This window comes from Triticum aestivum, chromosome 2D (assembly GCF_018294505.1).
Source record: "Triticum aestivum cultivar Chinese Spring chromosome 2D, IWGSC CS RefSeq v2.1, whole genome shotgun sequence".
Taxonomy (NCBI): domain Eukaryota; kingdom Viridiplantae; phylum Streptophyta; class Magnoliopsida; order Poales; family Poaceae; genus Triticum; species Triticum aestivum.
Window position 1 is genome coordinate 515,556,033 of NC_057799.1, and position 19,295 is coordinate 515,575,327.

The 19,295-nt window shown below is 46.0% G+C and overlaps 1 protein-coding gene across 2 annotated transcripts; it reads left to right on the forward strand.

Annotated features, from left to right (window-relative positions):
- The first annotated feature begins 3,579 nt into the window (after nucleotides 1–3,579).
- Nucleotides 3,580–14,619, forward strand: LOC123054155 (protein argonaute 1B). 2 transcript variants are annotated; one of them, XM_044477855.1, is made up of 23 exons: nucleotides 3,580–3,822; nucleotides 6,912–7,702; nucleotides 7,783–8,003; nucleotides 8,078–8,227; nucleotides 8,309–8,442; nucleotides 8,837–8,946; nucleotides 9,026–9,132; nucleotides 9,224–9,362; nucleotides 9,483–9,599; nucleotides 10,014–10,121; nucleotides 10,213–10,284; nucleotides 12,006–12,128; nucleotides 12,231–12,396; nucleotides 12,472–12,593; nucleotides 12,666–12,803; nucleotides 12,913–13,055; nucleotides 13,138–13,200; nucleotides 13,269–13,332; nucleotides 13,439–13,574; nucleotides 13,660–13,733; nucleotides 13,806–13,900; nucleotides 13,982–14,013; nucleotides 14,104–14,619. In XM_044477855.1, exons 2-23 carry the CDS (start codon nucleotides 6,920–6,922, stop codon nucleotides 14,304–14,306), a joined length of 3,300 nt encoding a protein of 1,099 aa, XP_044333790.1. In that variant the 5' UTR covers nucleotides 3,580–3,822; nucleotides 6,912–6,919; the 3' UTR covers nucleotides 14,307–14,619. The 2 variants fall into 2 exon arrangements, with proteins under 2 accessions (XP_044333790.1, XP_044333791.1); XM_044477856.1 differs by having other exon boundaries at nucleotides 3,602–3,822; nucleotides 6,909–7,702.
- The last annotated feature ends 4,676 nt before the right edge of the window (nucleotides 14,620–19,295 follow it).

The window sequence follows — 19,295 nt, forward strand, 5'->3', positions numbered from 1 at the left end:
GTATGTACTCAGATATTGTTGCTTCCGCTGACTCGTCTATGATCGAGCATTTGTATTCGAGCCCTCGAGGCCCCTGGCTTGTATTATGATGCTTGTATGACTTATTTGTGTTTTAGAGTTGTGTTGTGATATCTTTCCGTGAGTCCCTGATCTCGATCGTACACGTTTGCGTGTATGATTAGTGTACGATTGAATCGGGGGCGTCACACATTCTCATGTGCCACCCCATTGGCAATCCGACTTATCTTTGAAATATTAATTTTTTTGATAATCCTGGATATACTTAGAGCCTCATCCATTAGATCAGTTAGAGTGGACCTGTCAAGCTTCTCATTTACAAGAAACGAATGTACGAAAGCACAGTCAGTCTCTAAAATAATAGATTGGTGAAGGTGATACCTATATAAAGTCCTGCGAGGCAGGCGCGGAGCTCAGCTTCATTCACACTGGGACACCGACCAATAAAATCCACGAAGAAACAATAATTTCTCCAGATGGATTACGAGCTACAACCCCCACACTGGCTGCATTAGTAGTCTCCATAAAACTGGCGCCAACATTGATCTTGATATGGTCATTAGGGGGAGGAGTCCACACCACATGATCTTTTAACGGTGCATAAACAACTACAGCACCGCTCACCTTCTCCTTACCATTGTTGCTAGCGTCCAATTGAACTGTGTCGTGACTGGACGTGAAAGTGGCACAATAATTGTCCATAAAATATGGAGAGGCATTAATGGATTCTTTCCCCTTTCAAAAAATTAAATCATTTTTTAAATGCCATGCTCGCCAGAAAAAGAACAAGATTTGCTCTCTCTGCCTCAAGCCCAATTGCCTTAGCAAAATCAATAACCAATCTGGTCCCGTGCACTTGAAGAACTCTTCATCCGGAACATTCCACGACTCTCTCCAGGCCAGTCGTAGAGCACGAGCTTTAGAACAACTCATCAGAGCATGAAAGATGTCTTCATCTTGAACATTACAAATAAAACACATACATGAATCAGTCTGATGGTTGAAATGCAGTAGTTCATCATATCCCTTCTCCATCACTTCGTAAAAGCACTTCACCAAGGAATGTTTCCACCGAAGTTCCCTTTCCCAACTTTTTTTTCGACAGAACTTGCCTGTCTTTCCCATTGTCCAAGCCGGCCTTTCGGACCAAAGATTCCGCCGAACGCAACACTAGCATTTCAGGCTTTCCGCAGAGCTGGACGAGCTGAAAAACTCTACCGTCGTGGCGCCTCGCAGCACCGAGCACCGAAACCGGACAAGAACCTGGTCGAAACACTGGTGTCTCGTGCCTACGCACATCGCTGGTACTGCCTACGAGGCTACGAGTAACCCCTTCGGTGCATGGCCTGCGTGGCTGCAACTCTGCAGAATGGGAGGCTGCACCCGAGAGCGAGGGCTAGGTTTTTTTTTCGAGAACCGAGCGGGAGCTACGTTGTCCGGGCTCTGCGCAATAGGCAGGGAGCAACTAGTTAACGAGCGTTCCTTCGGGAGCCTCGCAACGATCAGCGTCACTTGACGCGCTCTCAGCCATTCGCCACGTGTCGCGCTCTCAGCCATTCGCCACGTGTCGTGCTCTGGACGCTCCTTTCGAATTTTTTTTATTTTTCCGCACGCGTTTTCGGCTTTTTAAACGATTTTTTCCGGGTTTTTTCGACGTTTTGGTTTTCCCCCGGTCTTTCTTAGATTTTCGATAAAAAAATTTCGAATTTTTTTCCTAAAAAACGCGTTTTTTCCCTTTCGCGAAAGTCACGGTTTTTCTTCCGCGAGAGGCACGGTTGTGCTTTAGCGAGAGTCACGGCCGTGCCTTTCGGAAATGAAAAAAACACGTTTTCTGTTTTTTTTCTTTCGCGAGAGTCACGGTTCCGCTTCCGCGAGAGGCACGGTTGTGCTTTCACAAGAGTCACGGCCGTGCCTCTCGAAAACGAAAAAAACGTGTTTTCTGTTTTTTTCCTTCCACGAGAGTCACGGTTTTGCTTCCACGAGAGGCACGGTTGTGATTTCGCGAGAGGCACGGGCGTGCCTCTTTCGGAAAGGGAAAAAACCGTGCTCCCGGTTCGATTTTTTCGCCCGGTTTTTTTCGTCCGGTTTTTTCATGAAAAAAAAGTTCGTCAAAACCTATCAACATGGTATCTAATTTTGAAGATCTCGACGCGAGGAATCCAATGATGAAAACGGTTCGAGATTTGGACGCACAGTTAAAGAGATAAAACGTTTTGAATAAACGGATCTACGAAAAAGAAAAACTCCCAAATACGCCACTTGTCGCGACGTGTAATGTGGAGTATTCTTTGCAACATGTATTTTTTAAGTAGTGATTTCGCAATAGCCAGCCCCTCCTCTCTCTAGCTCCAGAGAAGGCCGTTGGTGGTTTTCTAGTCTCCAGGCCCGAGGCAGCCCGGAGCCTGGCATTTCACGTGGCCCCGCCCAGCCCTCTCACCTCGGGCCCCGGGCCCAGCAGAGAGCCCACCCGATACGGCCCCCCACATGGGTCCCCGCGGCCCGCAACACCGGGGAGAAGGAGGACCCGAGCCACAGCAGCCACGGCGAAGCGTCCCACTGCGAGGCGGGACCGCTCGACGCGTGGGGCCATCGCGTCATTGAGGACAGTCGATCGGCTTTGCCTTCGGCGATGCGTGTGCCCCCACGCACTGGCCCGTGCGCCCCGCAGTCGGAACCAACCCGAGCCACTGGACCGGTAGGGCATACAAGTAGCTCCAGCCTCTAGGGCGCGGTACCCTGTGCCTGTAGCCTCGGCGTGCAACAGAGGCCCGTCACTGTTCCCTGCTCACGCATCGAGCGGCGCTTTGACCCATTCCCCTCGTAACCAAAACGGGACGGCAGCGAGCAGCGGCGCGGCCGCCGTACCGTACCGCGCACCACCCATTGCGCCCCGGCCCCACAGGTCTTGTCGAGTGACCCGTCGCGCCCTCGCACGTCGGTCCTCCGCGGATTCCCTCTTCGGTGCATGCGCAGACGTAGTACTGGTGCCGCCGGGCGCGACCGTCGGTCGCCGGGGAAAAGCCTGCCTCGCATCGTGATGCTCTTCCTGGCAGGAGGGGATTACTGTTGCTCGCTCGTACTGACACCGAGCGCGACGGGGCAATGAGCGTGCCGAGCGACCGGGTGCGTGCGCTCCCATGATGGCCAAGGTGCGGCGCGCACGAGGCGCACAACGGGGCGCGCCCAATCGGGTGCCGAAACGTCTATGGGCCCCGGGGAGCCGCGGCAGAGCGCGCAGTTATCCACTCCTGACATCCCGCCCCGCCATTGGCACCTCAGTACAGTACTTATCTTAGTTTAATTTTGTTTAGCAGACCCGATTAATCCCTCCCCACTCGGGGCGTCGCGTCCGAGGAGGGGAGGAGGAGCCGCTCGCGTCCAAATCCGGCCCAAATCCCGCCCCGGGGCCCGCGCTGTCATTGATACGCCAACCCCCCACGTCCGTACGCACCGGGCCCCACCACGAACTCGCTTGGAAACGGGTCCGCCCAGGGTTTCCGGGTCAAGACCCGCCGGCCCCGCGTTGCGCGCCCGGGACATGACACGGGCTTCCACCCTGACGCTGTGCCATCGCTTCGGCACTTTCGCCCCAGCGAGCTGCACTGCTGCTAGTTAACCGCAAGCGGCCGTCGTCTTTTCCCTCCTCAAAAAAGCAGCCGAGGGTAGGGTGGTGGTGACTGGAGGCGGAGACAGAGGGAGGGAGCAGCGCCAGTGCGAGCGATAGTGGGGGGAGCTCGGACGAGGCCTAGGGCTTCCGGAGACCGCCTCCTCCCGCGCCGCCGTTCGCCGAGCTTGCTTGCTCAGGTATCGACCCCCGCTCTCTGGATCGGTCCCTTTCTCCGGCTTGTTTCGCTAGTTTTTTTTGCGGGCGCGTCCGTGTTCCGTCGATTGGGAGGCGATTGTGGAATCGCGCCCGTGTCGGTGTCTATGTCATTTTGAGAGGGTTTTGTTGGAAGCGGATTTGAGAGGTTTTCGTTCGATTCCGGTGGTGTTTGTCGCCGGATTCCGGCGGATCTAGCTTGGGGTGATCTGATCCCATGCTTTTCGCCCCCGCTAAGCTCTCATGCGGCATGCGATGTGTGCCACATTTCCCCTTAATTTTGGAGCGCGTACACTTTTGTTTGGTTCTGTTCCGTTGCTCGCGCGACAATTTCAGATTGGTTATTTGCGTGCTTAATGCTGTAGCTCTGCATAGTGTTGTTAATCGGCGTATAGACGGTTGTTTTTGCTCTTGTTTTCAGTTACTAAGCATAACTGATCGTGTAGCTTGTTTAAACGCGTCATCAAGTCGGGATGAACTGCAGCCTCATAAGAACACGTTTCTGCTCTAGACTTCAGGTTGAGGCAAAGCGTTTCCCAGTGGGATGCTGTACCCTGTACCTTCGTTAGACGGCAAAGAATATAGCATCTCCTACGATATTGGGAAAATCTGTGTTCGTGGTGCGTTGATAACTTACTGGAAGTTGTCCTAGAAATGACATTAGCAAAACAATCATAATTTCGTATGGTCCTAGGAATAAGAATGTCCTCATTATGTGCTGTAGTGGTGGTGTTCAATATCGAGTCCTACATATTTCATCTATTGCACAAACTGTTTCTTTTTCGTATAGATGCTTCTGGGCTTTAATACAGCTCCATTATTCATTTCCCCACTTCTTGTGGTGCTGCTGTTTATTCAAAGGATATAATCTACTAGATTTATTTTATTCTCAGCTAGTCTGGCTAACACAGAGGTTCAAATGAAAGTATGGTTGTTTCTGTTATTGTATAGAAAGTGTTTTTTCATTGTGCGTCCACGTGTTTGAGGACATCACTTGGATTGGATATAACAACTTGTCAGTAAATAGTGAGAAATGATTTAAATAATATTGATATTGGGTTTTGCCAAAAGGCTTGAAAACGAATACTTTAACTCTGGACGGTTATGTTGCAATTACGTCTGAAATTGCTATGAGCAGTACCTCTCTTTCAGCGCGGAACTCTGTCTTGCTTTGTTTTAGCGATAAAACCATGGTGGGGCTCCCACCTGCCATTCTAGAAAAATTAGGGGAACATGAGGCAGCTATGACTTGGATGATATGTTATTGCATTCACTTTGGTAACCTTTTCCTCTCCTGTCTGGCGAGTATTTAAATAATCTGTTATAGATTTCTGGACATGACATATTCCATGGTTGGAGGCTATCCCACCATAACAGCTGGAAACCCTAAACCCACGATACTGACTCTAGTGTACGCTATTTATTTGTAACTTTTTGTTCTCGTTTATTCCATCCAAGTTTTATTATTTTTTATTGTTGATAATATTAGCTGTGGTTCAAATTCCTTCTCTGAGTTTATTTCGGTGTTTGCTATATATAGGACCCCTTAATTATTTTTAGATAATTCTCAATAGAACTCATTAATTATCTTTAGATACCTCAAATACGAGCAGTATGAAGAAAGTCTGTATATACATCCTTGTTTTTCTTTTTTGCATTTTATGAACAGAAAATCAGTATATATGCACTCATTTTTTTTTTCTCCGTACTACTCACTTTGGGGTATTTAGTACTTGCAAATGAAATATATTTAAAATAATAAGGGAACTTACTTTTGGACATGTAGCAATTACGAATGAAATATATTAAAAATAATAAAGAGATATAATCGATTCACCTACCTCTTTATCATTCTCAATATAACTCATTAATCATTCTTAGCTACTTCATACGAGTAGTATGAAGAAAATCAGTACTCATCCTTAGTTTATGCATTTTACCCTTTTTATGCACAAAAATCAGTATGTATGCCAAAACTAAGTATATCAGCAAATTATGTTATATGCACACTCATTTGTTTTCCATATAACCCACTTTGGGGCATCTAGTAATTACTAATGAAATATGATATGGCAATAAAGAGGTATAATTCATCTATGAGGTATATGAGAAGCGGATCATATTCCCAGGAGTGTAGAATCATTTCCGTATGCATATATATGTGTGCTTGTGTGTGTGTGTGTGTATTACATGCCTACTCTAGATTAATATAGCTCACTATTTTCTCATTTTGCTATGGCAATAAGTATTATATCAAAACAACATCTAGCATAGCTTATGCGATACCCAGCTACAGCTGCAATACTTCCAATTGAATATTCCTACCCCTGAATGCCATAGACCACATTTAAAAACCTTATTTATTGTGATTGTTAATTTACAATCTGAATCTTTTTAACATTTGTCAGCAGTTTTTTTTACTATGTTATGGCTGCATGTTAACCTAGTCCTTATTGTTTTCGTTGATATAAGCTTAGTTTTACTTCCTATTAATATAGTTTTGATCATGGTGTAGTGCTCATATTTTTATTGTTTGTGCCCTGTCAACCCTATGTTAGGATAACTTGATCACTTATTTTGGGACGAAGGGAGTATTTCTGTAATGTTATGTTGCACGATTTTCTTTATCCCCTTTGTGCCTTGCTTTGGCCCTACAACCATCAGTTCTGCCAACTTTTAACCGAAAAATTTATTGAGGTCTTCTTTAAAAATTATAGAATGTGTGCCCAAACCCTCTTGTGCATCACCCATTCCATATCTTTTTCTTTTTAAGACTTGAATTGATTATACCATGTCTTGGTTGATAAGCTGCTCCTGTTTGTGAGGTAGAAGTATATATGATAAGAGGATACAGTCAAATTGTAGGTGTTGGATTACATGTTTAGACTATGTGATGTCTTATATGCACTTCCTAGAGTGTAAATTGAGAAATGCACCCATTCCGTTTCTGTTGTTAGGTTTATGCTTGATTCTAATATTCCATCATTCTACATGAAGTTATACTTGATATGTTTTAGTCTTGATATTTTACATTCTCATGATCTTACATTTTGGTGCTCTCTTGTCTTAGCAGCGGCCATAATGGTTAGGAAGAAAAGAACTGGTCCTGGCAGCCCTGGAGAGAGTTCTGGGGAAGCTTCGGGAGCTTCTGGGCAGGGTTCCTCGCAGCGAGCTGAGAGAGCTCCTCAACAGCATGGTGGAGGACGTGGTTTGGCACCTCAACAGCATGGCCGTGGTGGGGGGCAACACCAGGGCCGCGGTGGGCACTATCAGGGCCATGGATCAGCTTCACACTATCCAGGTAGTGGCCCACCTGAATATCAACAGCGTGACTATCAGGGGCGGGGACATCCAGGTGGTGGTCCACCTGAATATCAACATCGTGACTATCAGGGGCGTGGACATCCGGGGGGTGGCCCACCTGAATATCAACCACGTGACTATCAGGGACGTGGTGGTCCACGCCCCAGAGGTGGTGGAGTGCCGCAGCCATACTATGGCGGGCATAGGGGAGGTAGTGCTGGACGTAACGTTCCTCCAGGTCCATCAAGAACAGTTCCCGAGCTGCACCAAGCCCCGTATGTCCAATATCAAGCCCCGGTGGTTTCACCATCCGCATCGGGAGCTGGCTCATCCTCTCAGCCTGTGTCAGAGGTGAGCAGTGGACAAGTCCAGCAACAGTTTCAGAAACTTGCGATTGTTGATCAAAGTTCAACAAGCCAATCCAGTCAACTGGCACCAGCATCAAGCAAATCAGTTAGATTTCCATTGCGCCCTGGAAAGGGTACACATGGAGATAGGTGTGTCGTGAAGGCAAACCATTTCTTTGCTGAGCTCCCTGATAAAGACCTTCACCAATATGATGTATGCCCTTTACATGAAGTTCTTTTTCCCCGCTGCCGTTTTTATTTTGTAATTTTTGATCGACAATCTTGTTTTGTCAGGTCTCCATAACTCCAGAGATTACATCACGTGGTGTCAATCGTGCTGTGATGGCAGAACTTGTTAGGCTCTATAGACATTCTCAATTGGATGGACGCCTACCTGCGTATGATGGAAGGAAGAGCCTATATACAGCTGGGCCATTGCCATTTCCTTCAAAGACATTTGAAATTACTCTGCATGACGAAGAAGAAAGCCTTGTTGGTGGTCAAGTCGCACCAAGGTATGCTGTTGCTGTGATATTTGTACTTCATTGTGTTCATAGTAGTTCTGTACTGACATCCCTTTTGTTTTAAGGCGTGAGAGACAATTCAGGGTGGTGATCAAATTTGCTGCTCGTGCTGATCTCCACCATTTGGCTATGTTTCTAGCTGGAAGGCAACCTGATGCACCTCAAGAAGCTCTTCAGGTGCTTGACATTGTGCTGCGTGAACTGCCTACTGCCAGGTATCCTTTAGCAAACCATGTCTTGTTTTATTGTTTCTCTGGCTGTATGGGTCATAATTTCCATGTGTTTTTCTTCTGTAGGTATTCTCCAGTTGGCCGATCATTTTATTCTCCGAACTTAGGGAGACGTCAGAAACTTGGTGATGGTTTGGAAAGCTGGCGTGGATTTTACCAAAGTATAAGACCTACACAGATGGGGCTTTCGCTGAATATTGGTTAGATATCCCTCTCATGTTTTTTTTTGCCTCAGTGTCACTGTTCATTTGTTGTTTTATTACTCCCTCTGTTCACTTTTATAAGACCTTGAAGACATTTCAAACAATGTGCAAAACAATCTACTTTGAGTTGTCTGAAACGACTTACAAAAGTGAACGGAGGGAGTAGTTGTGATGAATGTGTGGTGGGTGGCCCAAAGTAATACTCCTGCCGTCCCAAGATAAGTGTCACTGATTTAGTATAAAGTTAGTACAAAGTTGTAGTAAATCAACGACACTTATTTTGGTATGGAGGGAGTACATAACGTTCCACTTTACAGAGCATCTTAGTGGAGGTTACATATTGGGAGTGGTCTTGCTGACATAATGATTTATATGGTGTTTATTCTTGCAGATATGTCTTCTACTGCATTTATTGAGCCTCTTCCTGTGATTGATTTTGTTGCTCAGCTTCTGAGCAGAGACATCTCAGTTAGACCCCTATCTGATTCAGATCGTGTGAAGGTTTGATTCATCACTTGTTTCACTGTTTTTAACGGATTTGCTTTATGCTGAGTTACCATAATTATCCCCCCTCCTGCAGATTAAAAAAGCCCTAAGAGGTGTAAAGGTTGAGGTTACACATCGAGGAAACATGCGTAGGAAATACCGTATATCTGGACTAACTTCACAAGCAACACGAGAGCTATCGTATGTGCTTCTTCCCTCGCTTTATACACCGAAATCTTTATGCTCTTGTGCGTTCGTTGGCGATTGATTTCCTGTTGGTTTCATGTGGTAGATTCCCTGTTGATGATCGTGGTACTGTGAAGACTGTGGTGCAATACTTCCTGGAGACCTATGGTTTTAATATTCAGCACACAACTCTACCTTGCTTGCAAGTGGGCAATCAGCAAAGGCCTAATTATCTTCCTATGGAGGTTACTATCTTGAACAATCTCGCTTGCATTGATTTGAAAATGATATGTTCATCTATGTGCTACATCCAGTCTCAGCATCTTGTCGAGTTGTTCAATGAGTTTATCACTCTGAAATATCAGGTTTGTAAGATTGTTGAAGGACAACGTTACTCGAAACGACTGAATGAGAAACAGATAACTGCTCTACTGAAAGTGACTTGCCAGCGCCCTCAAGAGCGTGAGAAGGACATCTTGCAGGTGATTGTTCATTATATTATTTCTGATGCAAGCTGTTATAACTGCTGTTACAAAATTGCCTTATGACATGCTGTGCCTAACTGCCTATCGCTTGCTATTTTTTGTGCGTTGCTGCTTGGTGTTCTCCTCAGTTTGACAAAAAATTTCCACTTCGATGTATTCAATCCACACTATTGCAATCAAATAATCTATAAAGTTATAAAGTTCTTGGAATTCCTCCACAAGGCCAAAACCACAGTTTTTGGGAAGAGAACTATCCATGAGGCTATGAGCCATTTATCTGAACTGTTCTTGTGTCTGTATTATTGATTACATTCTAGTACACTACCCACCGATTCACTCTAATCTGCACCAGCTTTATACATTTAAACTGGACTTCCTAAATCTCTTCTCTCACTTTTCATATTTGACCAGACAGTGCATCACAATGCATACTATGAAGATCCATATGCACAGGAATTTGGCATAAAAATTGATGAGCGACTTGCATCGGTTGAAGCTCGTGTTCTGCCTCCGCCAAGAGTAAGTCTATTCAGACGTGATTAGACAGCAGTTGACTTACCATATTGGACATACGTTGTGCGTAGCAACTGACTACACCTTTTTTTATTAGCTTAAATACCATGATAGTGGCAGAGAGAAGGATGTCTTGCCCAGGATCGGCCAATGGAACATGATGAACAAGGTACACCTTGATAAAATGTCACCAGAAATTAAAATATTACTCTACCCGTCCCAAGATTCTTGTCTTAGATTTGTTTAGATACGGATGTATCTAGTCACGTTTTAGTGTTAGATACATCCGTATCTAGACAAATCTAAGACAAGAATTTTGGGACGGAGGTAATATCATTTTTGTAAAGGCCTTCACCTACCTGTTTCCATACCGGGAACAGTAGTGGAGAATCGTACTGCAAGAAATTTGGAACAAAATTATGCTTAGATAAAATAACATACAGTACCTAGATTGTCTGCTTCCTTGCAACACACAACTTTGCTAAATACTACACTCAGGAGTTTTATTGATGCTATTTAACTTCATATTCTTGCGTTCATTTCTTCTATCACATTTCCTGAAGACCTTCTAGTTTCACATGGAAAAAAGTCCATTTTACTACCCTGAACAAAGTTGGTGGTTCACATAACCCCCTGATCTTTATTTCGGTTCTCTTTACCCCCTGAACAATCTCATACCGGACAAAATCAGTCCCTGGGTGGTTTGACTTGACTGATTGCTGACGTGGCTATGGTCAATGGGTGGTTTTGACTTTCTACCTGCGGGTGAGTCTCCCTCGTCACGCTGGGTTGAGACAGAGGAGCTCCTCCCGAGCCTTCCCTCGCAGCTGCCTCCCTCCCGAGCACCGCGCCCGACCCCGCCGCCTCTGGATGACGCCGGCGACCGCCGGAGTTCCAAGCTGCCGCCCTGACGCCCTGCTTCTCCTTTCTCCCTTCTCTTTCCTCGCCCTTCCCGCACATCTGAACTCACTGAGATCCACCCGGCGGCCATGGCCGCGCCGTCCGCCGCGCCCACCCCGCGCTCCCCTCGCCTGGACTCATCCGCGGCTGCCGACGCGGCCGCCGATGCCGCCCTTTCCCTGGACTTCGGCGACCCGGCCTCCCTCGCCGCCCTCCGCGGCCTCACCGCCACCCGCCTGCTCCACGAGTGCGTCGCCTACCACCGCGCCCTCGACGCCTGCCTCGACGCGCTCCTCGCCCGCCCCCCTGACCTTGACCGCGCGGCTGCCTCCCTGCTCCGCTCCGCGCCGAGTCCGCCCTGGCCCGCGCCGCGCCCTGGCGGCCAATTACCTCACGGCCGCCGCCACCGCGGCCCACGAGTTCCTGGCCATCGACGTGCGGTTCCCCACCGACGACGACCTCCGCCGCGACCTGCTCGACATCAAGCGTCGCCTCGAGGGCTAATTTCCTCACTGAGCGCCCCCCTAGTCACTGCCAAACGGGTCCCATTTCCTAATTAACCATGGGCTAATTCCTGTTTCAGTTAAGTTAATCCTCGTGGCCCCACCCGCAGGTCAAAACCACCATTGACCAGCGCCACATCAGTTGCATGTTGAGACAAACCACCCAAGGGGGTCTTTTGTCCGGTTTGGGATTGTTCAGGGGGTAAAAGGAACCGAAATAAAGATCAGGGTGTAATGTGAACCACTAACTTTGTTCAGGGTAGTAAAATGGACTTTGTTCTTTCACATGTGAACATTTTATGAATCTGCATGATTTACCTTAACAACCATATATTATTTTGGTTGGTATCTCTCTGATGTTAGCATTTCTTAAACCTAGATGTACATCTACTTTCTAGGTACTAGTGGCTGTAGTTTTACTTCATATCCCCCCTTTTGTCATGCTATGTTTTATGTAGTTCTGATATGTGTTCATTTTCATTGGTAGAAAATGGTGAACGGTGGTAGGGTCAGTCACTGGGCATGTATAAACTTCTCTCGGAATGTGCAAGATAGTGCTGCCAGGGGGTTTTGCCATGAGCTTGCTATAATGTGCCAAATATCTGGAATGGTATGATCGAGTCATCCAACTAGCTTTCCATAATACATCTGTTCACTTCTCTTATTTTGTATTCTCTGGTGTTAAAATTCTCACTTTCTCTCTCTTTCTTAGGACTTTGCACCTGAACCTGTTCTGCCCCCACTTACTGCGAGACCTGAACATGTAGAAAGAGCACTAAAGGCGCGTTATCAAGATGCCATGAATATAATCAGACCCCAGGGAAGAGAACTTGACCTGCTAATTGTAATACTGCCTGACAATAATGGTTCTCTTTATGGTATGATCTCTTCCAACCGACATTTAAAGGTTGCCTGGAGGATATTTTTGCTTATTATTTTTCTTTCCCTCCCAGGGGATCTCAAAAGGATTTGCGAGACTGATCTTGGATTGGTATCTCAGTGTTGTCTGACAAAACATGTTTTTAAGATGAGCAAGCAGTATCTTGCAAATGTAGCTCTTAAGATTAATGTTAAGGTATTTGACTGTGCTTCAACCATTCCATCTTTATTGTGCACCTCGGTTGTCATATGTTTTCCTACTTTTTAGGTGGGTGGAAGGAATACTGTACTTGTGGATGCCTTGACAAGGAGGATTCCCCTTGTCAGTGACAGACCAACAATAATATTTGGTGCTGATGTTACACACCCTCATCCTGGAGAAGATTCCAGTCCTTCCATTGCTGCTGTAAGTGACTTACTGCTACTATGAATTTTTTTGAAGTTCTGCTATGATACAATGGACCTGCTAGGTAGGTGTACTAGAAGCTAATCGTGTGCAATATTCTTTCCTTCAGGTGGTTGCTTCCCAAGACTGGCCTGAGGTCACTAAGTATGCAGGATTAGTTAGCGCCCAAGCCCATAGGCAAGAGTTGATACAGGATCTTTTCAAAGTATGGCAAGATCCCCAAAGAGGAACTGTGACTGGTGGCATGATCAAGTACAATCTTTGTAATCTCATGATACATATCACTCCTCTAGTATCTATTGCTGCTAACAGTGTAAATTCTGTTAAATTGCAGGGAGCTTCTCATTTCTTTCAAGAGGGCAACTGGACAGAAACCCCAGAGAATCATATTTTACAGGTTCTTATTCTTGCTTGGGCATGTTTAGTAAACATAATTGTCTGTTATTAAACAATTAGTATTTTCAGGGATGGTGTCAGCGAGGGACAGTTCTATCAAGTTCTTTTGTATGAACTTGATGCCATTAGAAAGGTAGAATTGCTTCGTTCATGCTTTTTTCTTGATAAACTCTGACCAGCCACACTTATTTGGCAATACTCCGCAATATCTCTAACTGTCATTTCTTAACTACATGTAGGCATGTGCGTCCTTGGAGCCCAATTACCAGCCTCCAGTTACTTTTGTAGTCGTCCAGAAGCGTCATCACACCAGGCTCTTTGCTAATAACCACAACGATCAGCGTACTGTTGATAGAAGCGGAAACATACTGCCTGGTTAGTTGTTTGTACACACAAGCTGTTTTCTGCTTAGCTACTCAATTCCGAATCTGACGACTGTGGAATGGACCTCTATTTCTAGGCACAGTTGTTGATTCAAAGATTTGCCATCCGACCGAGTTCGATTTCTACTTGTGTAGCCACGCTGGCATTCAGGTTGGCATTTTATTTGCAGTCTGCATTTTGTCGAATGTGCTGATTGCTGATTTAACTCTTAATTCCTTTCAGGGAACTAGCCGTCCTGCTCATTATCACGTTCTATGGGACGAGAACAAATTCACTGCTGATGAGTTGCAAACTCTAACAAACAACTTGTGCTACACGTAATTTACTGTCTCAAACCTTTTTAGTTAAAATGTACTCCCTCTGTAAAGAAATATAAGACACATTTTCTACTGTTTCAGGTATGCTAGGTGCACCCGCTCTGTATCAATTGGTAAGTCCAAATACGATTCTCACGCTTTTAAGTGTTACATTGCACTACCAATGTTTGAAAATTTGACCCGACTATTGCGTTTGCTTGCAGTGCCTCCAGCATATTATGCACATTTGGCAGCCTTCCGGGCTAGATTTTACATGGAGCCGGATACCTCTGACAGTGGGTCCATGGCAAGCGGTGCCCGTGGCCCTCCACAGGGCGGACGCAATACCAGGCCGTTTGGGAATGTTGCTGTCAGGCCCCTCCCCGCCCTGAAGGAAAACGTGAAGCGGGTCATGTTTTACTGTTAAGGTCGTGATGGTCATTGTTTACACTATTATGCAAACCTGAAGATATTCGACTGAGTTTGGGTGTGTTAGAAGTAGTATTTGCACTGCATTGGTGGCACTGGGAGAACACCTCCATGCAAACTTTCGTTGTTGCGCAGTCTGAAACTCTGTAACCGTCTACCTATCTGTGGTCGTATTTGAACTACCCTGAAATCATTTCTAGTTTGGGAAGGACTTGCGTTAGTTTAAAAGTCTATGATCATGTTGGGATCTAATGATGCTAAATGTATATTTATGGCAGCCATCTGCTGGGGTCTTTTTGTTTGTTGACTTACATCTCACATGGGGACTAGCCTTTGCTGAGATCTAATAATACTCAGGCTGGTTTCTATTTTCCAGTTTTGCTGCTTAAATGTGAATGATACGGCGACCCAGGTCAGTTTTTCCCTCGCATTGTGCGATCCATACTCGCAGCTCCTGTTTCAGAATCTGTGCAAGCCCCCCAGTTTCAGCTTCTGCTTCTACCTGACCAGCTTTTGTTTCTAGTTGTGGTTGCATACAGCAATTGTACACCAGTCCTGTCATTTGTGCCCTCCTGCGTTCGAAGCTGATGTTTTGCATTCTTCCAAGTCTGCGTTGTAATTCAGCTCTACTGCCTACCTGCAACTACAACGTTGACATGCGTGAGCCTTTGGCTATATTCCAAGTAGGCACCAATGTAGAATTGTATTGAATTGTATTGAATAATTGTTGATGCAATATTGTGCCGGTACAAGAGGTATATATATAAGAGCCAAGCCGCACCTGACCTAGCCTTATTACAAACCGAGTAGGAGTCCTAATCCTATTACAAGTTGTATTCTAACATCCCCCGCAGTGTCAACGGTAGGCTCGACGACGTTGAGACTGAAACGAATGTCTTGAAACGGAGTAGTCGCCAGGCCTTTAGTAAAGATATCAGCAAACTGAGCAGAAGTAGGCACGTGGAGAACGCGAACTTGACCGAGAGCCACCTTCTCTCGAACAAAATGTATGCGATCTCAATATGCTTGGTGCGACGGTGTTGAACCGGATTCCCTGACATGTAGACAGCTGAAATATTATCACAATAAACAATGGAGCTTGCTCAATAGGACGGTGCAGCTCCGACAGCAACTGGCGCAACCAAACCATATCAGCAACCGCATGAGCCACAACGCGGTACTCAGCTTCAGCAGACAAGCGGGAGACCGTAACCTGCCTTTTTGAAGACCAAGAAACCAAATTGTTACCAAGAAAAACACAAAATCCGGATGTGGACCTACGAGTATCTGGACAACCAGCCCAGTCTGCATCAGAGTAAGCTGTCAAGGAGGTGGGAGAGGATTTGTTGATATGAAGACCTAAGTCTAGTGTGCCTTTGAGATACCAAGAATACGTTTGACATGATTGTAGTGTGGAATACGAGGATCATGCATGTATAAACAAGCTTGTTGGACAGCAAAAGAAATTTCAGGACGAGTGAGAGTAAGATACTGAAGTGCACCGGTAAGACTACAATAAAGAGAAGGATCGCTGCCGGCAGAGAGTTTGGAACCTGTATCAATAGGGGTACGGGAAGTTTGACAATCAAGCATACCAGCACGAGAAAGAAGATCCAGAGTGTACTGACGTTGAGACAAGAAAAGACCAGAGGAGTCACGGATAACAGCAATACCTAGAAGTGGTGAAGAAGACCTAAATCTGTCATAGAAAATTCGTGGCGAAGAAGAGAGATAATATGATCTAAAAATTGTTGTGAGGAAGCTGCGAGAATAATATCATCAACATATAAAAGAAGGTAAACAGTGTTGTTGTTGTGATGAAAGGTGAGAGTGAAGTGTCAGAACGGGAAGGGGTAAAACCGATGGTTTGAGCATAAGTAGAAAAGCGTTGGAACCAGGCACGTGGTGCTTGTTTAAGACCATAAAGAGATTTTTGAAGAAGACAAACATGATTATAATAGGAGGAATGTTCGAAGCCAAGAGGTTGTTGACAATAGACTGTTTCTTGAAGAGAGCCATGAAGAAAAGCATTTTTGACATCGAGTTGATGAATTGGCCAGGAGGAAGAGACGGCGATGCTAAGGACAGTGCGAATAGTGCTGGGCTTGACAACTGGAGAGAAAGTCTCATCATAATCGATGCCGTGTTGCTGAGAGTAACCACGGCATACCCATCGAGCCTTATAACGTGCAAGACTCCCATCAGAATTAAATTTATGGCGAAAAACCCATTTGCCCGAAACGATATTTGTATTGGAAGGACGAGGAACTAACTGCCACGTGTTATTCAGCAGAAGGGCATCATATTCATGAAGGAAATATGCCCTAGAGGCAATAATAAAGTTATTATTTATTTCCTTATATCATGATAAATGTTTATTATTCATGCTAGAATTGTATTAACCGGAAACATAATACTTGTGTGAATACATAGACAAACAGAGTGTCACTAGTATGCCTCTACTTGACTAGCTCGTTGATCAAAGATGGTTATGTTTCCTAGCCATTGACATGAGTTGTCATTTGATTAACGGGATCACATCATTAGGAGAATGATGTGATTGATTTGACCCATTCCGTTAGCTTAGCACCCGATCGTTTAGTATTCTGCTATTGCTTTCTTCATGACTTATACATGTTCCTATGACTATGAGATTATGCAACTCCCGTTTACCGGAGGAACACTTTGTGTGCTACCAAACGTCACAACGTAACTGGGTGATTATAAAGGTGCTCTACAGGTGTCTCCGAAGGTACTTGTTGGGTTGGCGTATTTCGAGATTAGGATTTGTCACTCCGATTGTCGGAGAGGTATCTCTGGGCCCACTCGGTAATGCACATCACTATAAGCCTTGCAAGCATTGCAACTAATGAGTTAGTTGCGGGATGATGTATTACGGAACGAGTAAAGAGACTTGCCGGTAACGAGATTGAACTAGGTATTAAGATACCGACGATCGAATCTCGGACAAGTAACATACCGATGACAAAGGGAACAATGTATGTTGTTATGCGGTTTGACCGATAAAGATCTTCGTAGAATATGTAGGAGCCAATGTGAGCATCCAGGTTCCGCTATTGGTTATTGACCGGAGACGTGTCTCGGTCATGTCTACATAGTTCTCGAACCCGTAGGGTCCGCACGCTTAAAGTTCGATGACGGTTATATTATGAGTTTATGTGTTTTGATTTACCGAAGATAGTTCGAAGTCCCGGATGTGATCACGGACATGACGAGGAGTCTCGAAATGGTCGAGACATAAAGGTTGATATATTGGAAGCCTATATTTGGATATCGGAAGTGTTCCGGGTGAAATCGGGATTTTACCGGAGTACCCGGGGTTACCGAAACCCCCCGGGGGTTTAATGGGCCAAGATGGGCCTTAGTGGAGAAGAGGAGGGGCGGCCAGGGCAGGCCGCGCCCCTCCCCCTCTAGTCCGAATTGGACAAGGAGGGGGGGGGCGGCGCCCCCTTTCCTTCCTCTCTCCCTCCTCCTTCCCCCTTCTCCAACTCCAACTAGGAAAGGAGGGAGTCCTACTCCCGGTGGGAGTAGGACTCCTCCCTGGCGCGCCTCCTCCTGGCCGGCCGCCTCTCCCCCCCTTGCTCCTTTATATACGGGGGGAGGGGGCACCTCTAGACACAACAATTGATCTCTTGATCTCTTAGCCGTGTGCGGTGCCCCCCTCCACCATAATCCACCTCGATAATATCATAGCGGTGCTTAGGCGAAGCCCTGCGTCGGTAGAACATCATCATCGTCACCACGCCGTCGTGCTGACAGAACTCTCCCTCAAAGCTTGGCTAGATCGGAGTTCGAGGGACGTCATCGAGCTGAACGTGTGCTGAACTCGGAGGTGCCGTGCGTTCGGTACTTGATCGGTCGGATCGTGAAGATGTACGACTACATCAACCGCGTTGTGCTAACGCTTCCGCTTTCGGTCTACGAGGGTACGTGGACAACACTCTCCCCTCTCGTTGCTATGCATCACCATGATCCTGTGTGTGCGTAGGAATTTTTTTGAAATTACTACGTTCCCCAACAGTGGCATCCGAGCCTGGTTTTATGCGTTGATGTTATATGCACGAGTAGAACACAAGTGAGTTGTGGGCGATATAAGTCATACTGCTTACCAGCATGTCATACTTTGGTTCGGCGGTATTGTTGGATGAAGCGGCCCGGACCGACATTACGCGTACGCTTACGCGAGACTGGTTCTACCGACGTGCTTTGCACACAGGTGGCTGGCGGGTGTCAGTTTCTCCAACTTTAGTTGAACCGAGTGTGGCTACGCCCGGTCCTTGAGAAGGTTAAAACAGCACTAACTTGACAAACTATCGTTGTGGTTTTGATGCGTAGGTAAGAACGGTTCTTGCTCAGCCCGTAGCAGCCACGTAAAACTTGCAACAACAAAGTAGAGGACGTCTAACTTGTTTTTGCAGGGCATGTTGTGATGTGATATGGTCAAGGCATGATGCTATATTTTATTGTATGAGATGATCATGTTTTGTAACCGAGTTATCGGCAACTGGCAGGAGCCATATGGTTGTCGCTTTATTGTATGCAATGCAATCGCCCTGTAATGCTTTACTTTATCACTAAGCGGTAGCGATAGTCGTAGAAGCATAAGTTGGCGAGACGACAACGATGCTACGATGGAGATCAAGGTGTCGCGCCGGTGACGATGGTGATCATGACGGTGCTTCGGAGATGGAGATCACAAGCACAAGATGATGATGGCCATATCATATCACTTATATTGATTGCATGTGATGTTTATCTTTTATGCATCTTATCTTGCTTTGATTGACGGTAGCATTATAAGATGATCTCTCACTAAATTATCAAGGTATAAGTGTTCTCCCTGAGTATGCACCGTTGCGAAAGTTCTTCGTGCTGAGACACCACGTGATGATCGGGTGTGATAGGCTCTACGTTCAAATACAACGGGTGCAAAACAGTTGCACACGCGGAATACTCAGGTTAAACT

Excerpts from the sequence above, each read along its gene's own strand:
- LOC123054155 (XM_044477855.1), top strand. The coding sequence starts at position 6,920 with ATGGTTAGGAAGAAAAGAACTGGTCCTGGCAGCCCTGGAGAGAGTTCT. Across the intron at positions 8,004-8,077 it reads GGTGGTCAAGTCGCACCAAG|GCGTGAGAGACAATTCAGGG; the intron begins GTATGCTGTTGC and ends TTTTGTTTTAAG. Across the intron at positions 12,397-12,471 it reads CAATAATGGTTCTCTTTATG|GGGATCTCAAAAGGATTTGC; the intron begins GTATGATCTCTT and ends TTTCCCTCCCAG.